General features: G+C 48.3%; 1 protein-coding gene across 1 annotated transcript; it reads left to right on the forward strand.

Moving 5' to 3' along the window:
- The first annotated feature begins 765 nt into the window (after positions 1 to 765).
- LOC120916825 (protein kinase C theta type-like) lies at positions 766 to 8526 on the forward strand. Its single transcript, XM_040327767.1, has 6 exons — positions 766 to 1197; positions 1535 to 1788; positions 3636 to 3837; positions 5349 to 5537; positions 6344 to 6472; positions 8404 to 8526. Exons 1-6 carry the CDS (start codon positions 766 to 768, stop codon positions 8524 to 8526), a joined length of 1329 nt encoding a protein of 442 aa, XP_040183701.1.
- The last annotated feature ends 1686 nt before the right edge of the window (positions 8527 to 10212 follow it).

Genomic DNA, 10212 nt, shown 5'->3' on the forward strand with positions numbered 1-10212 from the left:
AATAATAATAATAATAACAAAATAAAAAATCCCAGTGGAGATCAAATATCACCAAAATAAATCTCTATTTGTGGGGAAAACTGTAAATGTCATTTGTATTCAGTGTTGCATAATGATACAATTGCCAATTGAAGTAGCACAGTGCTAAATAGCAAAAAGGTTCTGGTCATGAAAGGGTTAAAACCGTGCGGAGCTGACATGGGAAAAGAAAAAAAAAAGGATCCTTATCCTGGTGTGTTATCTTTGTGAAATTTGCCAATCTGAGGACAGCACATTTCATGGATGGGTTTCTGAATGTGACATTTATCAATGGGAAGTAAAACGGAATATACTGGATCATTCCAGAAATTTAAATCTCAACAGTCATCTCCCCTCCCCCCCCCCTCCCCCTCCCCTTCCCTCCCCTCTCCCTCCCCTCCCCTCCCCCGCAGAATAGAGAAAATTTGAAATTTGACAGTTGAAACAGCTGGACTTGTTTACCTATTGTGACATCACAGCAATAATAAGGGGAGGAGTCATGTGACAATACTGCGATGTGATTGGACAGTGCCGCAATAAATAGCAGCCTCTCCGGGGGGAGGAGCACAGAAGAGTCCTGACTTCTCCTGAGTGAAGACGTGTTTTTCTGATCTCCTGAGATTTCTTCTTCTGACCTTTTTTCTGTGATTTTCTCTGCGTTTTTAACCAGTGAAAGGAGATAAAAGGATGATTCCTCAAAGCTCTGACACTAATAAGACCATGAATGTCGCAGCGATTAGAACCATCATGAGGAATGCTGTACCAGCTAGAAAGCCCATGAAAAATGTGGCAGTGGGAGACCCACCTCTTGTGACTCCCCCTAGCTGTGACACTAGAAACAGCATGAAACGTGTTACAGCCATTAGAAACATCATGAAAAATGCCTTACCATCTAGAGTGCCCATGAAAAATGCCGCAGCACAAGTCCCTGCTCTTGTGACTCCTCCGAGCTGTGACACTAGTAACACCATGAAACGTGTCGCAGCGATTAGAAACATCATGAGGAATGCCGCTCCATCTAGGAAGCCTATGAGGAATGCAGCAGTAGAGGTCCCAGCTCTTGTGACTCCCCCGAGCCGTGACATACAAGCGGTCCAGTTACAAGTAAGACCTCCACGCTGTGACAGCCAATCAACCTTCATCCTGCACCGTCTGCTCGGAGAAGGCGGATTCGGACAAGTAAGTTCTAATTTTCCCACCTAGAATTAGATTAGTAGCTCCACCCACAAAACAAATCCCTCCCCAGTAACTAGCCAATGTGTACCAGCCACCCAAAACGGATCCAGCTATTGGTAGACTTAATGATGTCACTGTGCCTCATGGAGGGGAGGAGCCGGGAACACAACATGAAGAAAGCTCTCCCTGTCATAGATATCAGAAGACGTCATGGCGCCTCGCAGCCTTCATCAATAACGACTTGTGACTCCTCCCCAATGCTAGTTCCATCCTTTCCCAATAATGAAGAACGTTCTTTCCTATAATAACACAAATGATTTCTCTCTTTTCTCTCATTCAGGTCTTTCTGGCAACTCATAGTGCAACCAAGAAGATCGTCGCCATCAAGTCCGTCGTGAAGACTTCAGATCAACGTGACGCCATTGAAACCGAGCTGAAGGTCATGCGGAAGGCGGAAGGGTGCCCATTCCTCACCCAGCTTCACATGACTTTTCAGACGCGCCATTCTGCCTGTTTCGCTATGGAATACGTCTCTGGAGGCGATCTGTTTGATTTCACCGTAAAGTATTCGCCTCTTCCGGTTTCCGTCATAAGGTAAGTCTCATCACCACAATGACAATACAATAGAAAGCAATCTTTACAAGAAATGTCCTTTTACAATCCAGGCTTTAGGAGTTTAGAATTCCATTGGACTCCATTGGAAATAATTGTATACAGCAATGTAATCTGGAAGATTACATTGTACTGTATGTATTGTGTGTTTTTTATTTTTTTAATTTGGCGCCGTGCTCCGCCCCCGTGCGTCGCAGCGCTCGCAGGAAATGGAGCTCGGCACTGTGAATGGAGTGGAGGAGACACGGCGCGCACACACAGCGGGGAGACATCGCAGGATCCTGGGGACAAGGTAAGTAACTTTGCCTGGATCCTGCGATGCGATCCTGAGTGTGGCTCGGGGATACCGCTTTTGGTACTGAAAATTCACCTCGAGCCACAATCGGGATTACCGCCAAGCAGGGATGGACTGGCCATTGGGACTACAGGGAGTTTCCCGGTGGGCCGATGGCTCAGTGGGCCGGCTTCAGTGACAGCGGACCGCCGCCCCCCTCCGCACCTCCGTCTCTCTCTCCCCGCAGAGCTCACCTCCTCTCCCTCCCCGCAGCGCTCATCTGGGGGGAACAGAGAATCAGGGGGAGGACCAGAGGAGCAGGGGGGACGAAAGAGAGGAGCATGGGGGAGGGGACAGACAGCTGACTCAACAGCTATGGCCTGGGAGTTTCTCACTTCTGCCTAACTTGTCCCATAAGGGGGGGCATCGAACTGATTCTTTGCCCCGGGTGAAATAATGTCTAGCTTCCCCACTGGTACTGCCTATAAGAGTACCAGTACCAACTGTTCTACTCTAATAAAGAAGAACGACTAGTGGCTAGTGAAAGGGGGAGAGGGGGCTTGGGTGGCCAGGGGGGTTGCGGGAGTTGTCCGGCCGCCATAGGAGAGACATGTCAAAGTGGGCCAGTCTGGATGAAGTCCAGGGCCAAATTTTTGTCCCAGTCCAGCCCTGCCGCCAAGGAGGTGGAGAGGTTTCTGATGCCGGGAGACGGAGCGGGGTTTCTGATCGTGTGACTGCCATGATTGGCTGTCACAGTGGTCACATGATCAGAGAGCTCCCAATCGCATGTAGAGATTGGGAGCTTTCCTTTAGCCACCGGTAACTGTCCCGGGAGTGCATTCTCAGGACAGCTTTGTTTACATTCTGGTATCCATATATGCGGCCTCTCAGCGATAAAACCCACCCACCTAGAGGGCACATATAGGCATACCACCAGCATGAAGGGGTTAACACTTCTGGACCAATGATTTACCTCATCACCCTGGTACTGATTTTTAGAGGTGGCGACTAACTAACCGCTGGATTTTATATGCAGCAGGAGGAGACTTCCTCCACTCCCGGCACCTTCCACAGCGTTCTCAGGCTCTTCCATCCTCCCGGGAGACCCAGACGACCAGCCGCCACGTCTACTGGCTGGTCAGCTGAACAAAGCCGTGATCGGCTATGGTAACTCGGATGTGATGACATTGTGACCTGACATTTTTAAGAAATCAAAATCATTCAAAAACACAAATCTCGGTGTTGTGGATGCTTTTAAGGGCAGAGGAGAGACTTGGGGTCTTCTAGTACCGGTCACATGCCTATTACTGTGACAAGCATGTTTATAGCCTGGATCCTACCAATGGGATCTCCCAGGAGACTCCAGAATCTGGGATCTGGTAAAACCAGAAATGGTGAGCAGGTGCCATACCCAGAACTCTGACCCTATGATCACCTAAATAACCACAAAGGTGGGACCGGTAATGGGATAGAGCCAGGTACCCCCTCCCCCTACCCATGGATAATGTTTCTACTTAAATCTAATGACTGTAAAATGTAATTTCTTCCTTTATAGGTTCATTGCGGCGGAAATATCCTGCGGATTGGAGTTCCTCCACGAGCGGGGCATCGTTCATAGAGACATCAAGAGAGAGAACATCCTACTGGACAACAAAGGCCATGTCCGCATTGCAGACTATGGATTGGCAGTAATGGATCTGTATGGCGATAGGACGGTGACGGGAGTAGCCGGAACAATTGGATACATGGCACCAGAAGTAAGTCACCCTCTTTTTACCCATCACTAGGCCTCATCTATTCAGTATATCACAATCCAATCACTATCCCTCTGATACTTGTAATATGAACATTTTAGACTGTATACAGAACACTGTAATGTAAATCACCTGATTGGTAATCATGAGGGTCTTAAATCTTTTTAATAATTTGTTAATATATGTCCATGGGGGGGGGCAGCCATTGCATAGGCCGGCTCTGCCTCCTGGTTTAGCTGTTGGGCACAGTGGTTGTTCTTTGCTATTTCTCTTGCTTAAAGCGAGCCTAGCTACAATCTCTATAATAATGGACATATGAAATAGTAAACATATAAAAATGTAAAAAGCTACATCAAGGTTAATGTTCCAATGATTTCTACTGGAGAGCAGATATCACTACCTGCTCTCTGTTACACTCTGCAGAATTACGGCCCATTCATTAAATGCATGCCACTGTGTAGAGCCTGTGGTATCCTATGAAGTTCTGTATACTTGGCATAACAAAGGAACTCTGATTTGATTACAGTGAGTCACATGACTAGGCTCTTGCCTAATAGGCAGATTCAGAAAGACTTAGATCTGAATCTGCGCCAACGCAAATTTAAGCGTATTCTGGTAACCAGATACGCTTAAATTAGGCTAAGATACGAGCGGCGTAAGTGTCTTACACCGTCGTATCTTAAAGTGTAATTTTTAGGCTGGCCGCTAGGTGGCGCTTCCATTGCGGTCGGCGTAGAATATGTAAATCACTAGATACGCCGATTCACGAACATACGCCCGGCCTACGCAGTACAGATACGCCGTTTACGTAAGGCATTTTCAGGCGTATAGTTATTCCATCAAATAGCTGGACTAGTAATGTTAAGTATGGCCGTCGTTCCCGCGTCGAAATTTGAAAATTTTACGTTGTTTGCGTAAGTCGTCCGTGAATAGGGCTGGACGTAATTTACGCCCACGTCGAAACCAATATGTCCGTGCGGCGTACTTAGCCGCAATGCACACTGGGATATGTACACGGACGGCGCATGCGCCGTTCTTAAAAAACGTCAATCACGTCAGGTCACACTTCATATACATAAAACACGCCCCCCACATCCTCATTTGAATTAGGCGCGCTTACGCCGGCCCCATTTACGCTACGCCACCGTAACTTAGCAGGCAAGTACTTTGTGAATACAGTACTTGCCTTGCAAACTTATGGCGGCGTACTGTAAATACGATACGCTACGCCGCCGCAACGATGCGCCGCCGTACCTGAATCCAGCTATAAGTCTTTTTTTTTTAATGTTTACACCCATTCCCTGTAATAGCACTCAAAGTCCCAATTCCACCGCTGTGCTTTATGAATGTCATTTTTATTAATGTAGCGCTATTGCCACAGGAAGGACATACTGCTGCTTTGTAAATGCCTCCCTTAGAATACATTTTCAATAAATATATATTATTGTTTCCCCTATAAAAGGAATGTAAGTTTGTAGGAACTAAGTAACTGATTTCTCTTCTCTGATTGGCAGGTTATCAACGGCGACTTCTACCAGTTTGAACCCGACTGGTTTTCCATGGGAGTTGTCATATACATCATGGCTACAGGCACCAAGCCATTCTGTAACCGTACCACCCAGGAATACAGGAAGGCTGTGAGTTATGAAGATCCCGTTTACCCCCCGGACATGGACCAACACCTGAAGAACTTCATAGATGGAGTAAGTACAAGACGTTTTCTAATTCTGAAGAGGCACAGGGAAGGTTTCTAGGCCTACTGCTGCTGCTTTAGGGGTATAATGTGGGGGAGGGGGGGGGTTGCCAAGTCTGGTTGTCAGCTGGACTGTTGAGTAGTTTGGCTTCTTCATCCCATGGTGAACATCCAATGGGAATACTTCATCCTGGAGCTGAGGGCTCAGAAGATGCCGCACGGGGTCAATCATTTTATGAGGTTATTAAAGCAGAACTCCTCCCTATTTACTATTGTTTTGAACATAGCGGGGAGGATTAGATCATCTGCCATCATTGTAATCTTGTCTGTGTCCCTGTTGTGGACATTTTGTTTCATATCCTGTCCTGGGGACACAGAAAACCCACCAAGGAGGGACACAAGAAAGCAACCTAACAGAGAGGTTCTAACCCTTTCCATCAAACTGCTTTTATCGCCCTGTGCTGATAAATTATGTTAATGAGAAGTAAAAAAAGATCTTTAAAAAAATCCAATCTCCTCCCTTTTCATGTGGCTCTAATTCTACTTTAAGTGTCACCGCCAATCTAAAGAGCTCAGGGAGTTAGAAGCGATCTAATGGCGGCACATCATAAAGTGTACTCATTTGTTGTGCTGGAATATAATATGAATTCCATCCATATCAGCACCTGTACTTGGCTACATGTGTCTTCACATGCTATGATCGTCCAATGGGTGAAAGGACCGCCCAGGAGGAGACGCACTGTAGTCAAAGTTTTTTTTTTCTTTTATAAAAAGTGCAAAATGAACTCAAAATAACTCTTAATTTCTCTTTTATAGCTTCTATGCAAATGTCCGGAGAAGAGGCTTGGAGTCGGCAGAGACATAAGACGGCATTTATTCATGAGGCTCATCAATTGGAAGTCGCTGGAACAAGGGAAAGGATGGCCACCTTTCTCAGTAGCCCAGGTAAGTACACAAATCTTTATAGGATGAGGATTCAAAAAAGAAGATTGTTACACATTGTAAGGAGCATTGCTGTGTCTATACAGCTAAGGCTGGGTTCACACTACGATTTTCCCGTCCGTCAGCCGCATACGATTTCAGTATTGAAAACGTACGGGCCCGGACGGGAAAACGTATAGATAGACAATGCATTGCAAATCGTATGCACTCAGATGCATCCGGGTGCGTACGATTTTCTGGCAAAACGTTTTTTAAACGTACGCAAAACCGTGTTCAACCACGGTTTTGCAGCCGTTTTTGAAACAGTATGACAAACGCATACGTTTTTCTTTAACATTAATGTCAATGGAAAACGCACATATGTGCGGTTCCATACGTTTACGTCCGTTTCAGCCGCATACGTTTTTTCATATAAATCGTATGCGGCTGACGGACGGGAAAATCGTAGTGTGAACCCAGCCTAATGTAGGGGGTACAGACATATCCCAGCCTGCAGGAAAACCTCACAGACTAATCAGTCAATACAGTGGAACCTCGGATTACAAGCATAATCCATTCCAGGAGACTGCTTGTAATCCAAAGTACTCGCATATCAAAGCGAGTTTCCCGATTGAGGTCAATGGAAACTAAAATGATTTGTTCCACATTGACTTCAATGGCATGCAATACCACATGTGGCCAGAGGTGGGGGGTGCCGGAGAGCCTCGGAAACGGCCAGAAAAGGCCCGAGGACACCTTGGTTGACCTTGCAAAGACTCCGTCCCCGAGGTTTGCTGAGGTTAGCCGAGCTGTCCTCGGGCCTTTCCGTGCATTTCCAAACAGCGGCGATCAGCGCTGTTTGGCTCCTCTCGGCTCCAACGCCCCCCACCTCAGGCCAAACGCAGTACTGCACACCGATTTGGCCTGAATCATGCTGGTTTTGCGAGACAACACTCGTAAACCGAGTTACGATTTTTAAAAATACAGTGCTCGTATTGCGAAACGCTCGTTAACCGCGTTACTCGCAATCCGAGGTTCCACTGTATTTCATTTTCTACGGGAGAAGTAAATAAGAATGAAACTTTCTATGCATCAGACACAATGGGGATGATTTACTAAAACTGGAGAGTGAAAAATCTGATGCAGCTGTGTATGGTAGCCAATCAGCTTCTAACTTTTCGCTTGTTCAATAAAGCTTTGACAAAAAAAATGCCAGTTGATTGGTTACCATGCAGAGCTGCACCAGGTCTCCTGTTTTAGTAAATAAGCCCCATTGGTGCACAGCTGGGAGTGACAGTTGAAGTGAGAAGGTGCAATGGTTCATAATACAATCTCTGGGCTGTCTAGGACATTTGGCTTCGGCCATCATGGTGTGGTGGAAGGCAGGGGACCAGACATGTAGTTTGCTTCTAGATTTGTATCCTATCTGCTCCTCCACTGCATGGAAAGAGGAAGAAGGTTCCGAGTCGTATTAAAGAAGTTGGTCAATGTTAAAGCCCAATTTAAAAAATAAAAAAATTGCACAGTAGGCAACCACCCCCACCCCCACCCACCCTGCACTCTAATGTTTTATTGCTTGTAAACTCTAGGGGCAGAGAAAGAGGAACCTCGCCCTCACCTCTCTGCATCACCATGTACAATACAGGCCTATCAGTCCTACATTGTATGTGAGGTAAGCATGTGACCGTGGCTGGGAAAGCTTAGAGAGGGTCTGTGAGGGACCGGTTGCATAGATGAAGGTTGTCCAAAGCAAGGAATACATTATTACACCTTATTCCTCTACCCCTAGGCAAAAAATCAACCCCCCCCCCCCCCACACACACAAATACTGCAAAGGATCATTTATACGTGTTTCTGGAATTGGACTTTAAGCAATATCCTGATATTTACTCAGGTCATAGATCTATGAATAGAGAATCTCATATTTGTCTTATATTTGTCTTTTTATTTTGCAGCCCTTGGACATGGACATGGAAACATCTTGTCGACTTCCTCTATCAGCGATCGATGTAAAGGCATTGGAAATTCCAGGAAGAAAAATACACATTCCTGGATTCTTAAACATCGACAGGCTGTGAGGAGGCCTATCTTGCTGTCAACCTGTACTGTCATGCCTGTCAACATGTAGTGTGTAGTGTGGTGTGTGGTGTGTGTTGTGTGTAGTGTGTAGTGTGTAGTGTGTAGTGTGGTGTGTATGGTGTGTGTTGTGTGATTTGTGTGTAGTGTGTAGTGTGTAGTGTTTAGTTTTTAGTTGACAGTGCCTGCCAGCAGGGTGCCAGCCAGCAAGCCACCCACAGCAGGGTTCCAGCAAGCTACCCATAGCAGGGTGCCAGCCAGCAAGCCCAACCACAGCAGGGTGCCAGCCAGCAAGCCCACCCACATCAGGGTGCCAGCCAGAAAGCCACCCACATCAGGGTGCCAGCCAGCAGACCCACCCACAGCAGGGGGTCAGCCAGCCACAGCAGGGTGCCAGCCAGCAAACCCACCCACAGCAGGGTGCCAGCCAGAAAGCCACCCACATCAGGGTGCCAGCCAGAAAGCCCACAAACAGCAGGGTGCCAGCCAGCCAGCAAGCCCACCCACATCGGGGTGCCAGCTAGCAAGCCCACCCAGATCAGGGTGCCAGCTAGCAAGCCCACCCACATCAGGGTGCCAGCCAGCAAGCCACCTGGGGGGGGGACAGGTGTGCAGGGGGAACAGATATGTGTGTGTGTGTGTGTGTGTGTGGAGGGGGCGAAACATATGTGCAGGGGGTACAGAGGGGGAACAGATGTGCAGGGGGTACAGATATGTGTGTGTGGGGGGGGGGGGGGGGGTTTGAGGAGAACAGAGGTGTGGAGGGGGGGTGCAGAGGGGAACAGGCATTCAGGGTGATACAGTGATGGGGTGATCTAAGGTGGGAAGGTGAAAGAATTGTGGTGATATGAGACCTGAAAATACAGGAACTGGGGTGATTTGATCAGATGTACAAAGATTTAAAAAAAAGTAGCCACCCACAGCAGGGTGAAACCAGCAAGCCCACCCACATCAGGGTGCCAGCCAGCAAGCCCACGCACAGCATGGTGCCAGCGAGCAAGCCAGCCATAGCAGGGTACTTGCCAGTAAGCCACCAGCAGCAGGGTGCCAGCCACGAAGCCCACCCACATCAGGGTGCCAGCCAGCAAGGCCACCCACAGAAGGGTGCCAGCCAGCAAGCCCACCTGCAGCAGGGTGCCAGCCAGCAAGCCCACATAAAAAAAACTGAACTGTACAAAAGGAACCACCCACAGCAGAGTACCAGCCAGCAAGCCCACCCTTAGCAGGGTGCCAGCCAGAAAGCCCACCCACAGCAGGGTGCCAGCCAGCATGCCCACCCACATCAGGGTGCCAGCCAGCCACAGTAGGGTACTAGCCAGTAAGCCACCAGCAGCAGGGTGCCAGCCATGAAGCCCACCCACATCAGGGTGCCAGCCAGCAAGGCCACCCACAGAAAGGTGCCAGCCAGCAAGCCCACCTGCAGCAGGGTGCCAGCCAGCAAGCCCACATAAAAAAATAAATGAACTGTACAAAAAGGAGCCACCCTCAGCAGGGTGCCAGCCAGCAAGCCCACCCACAGCAGGGTGCCAGCCAGCATGCCCACCCACATCAGGGTGCCAGCCAGCAAGGCCACCCACAGAAGGGTGCCAGCCAGCAAGCCCACCTGCAGCAGGGTGCCAGCCAGCAAGCCCACATAAAAAAACTGAACTGTACAAAAGGAACCACCCACAGCAGAGTGCCAGCCAGCA

This window comes from Rana temporaria, chromosome 11, assembly GCF_905171775.1.
Source record: "Rana temporaria chromosome 11, aRanTem1.1, whole genome shotgun sequence".
In the NCBI taxonomy this organism is placed as follows: Eukaryota; Metazoa; Chordata; class Amphibia; order Anura; family Ranidae; genus Rana; species Rana temporaria.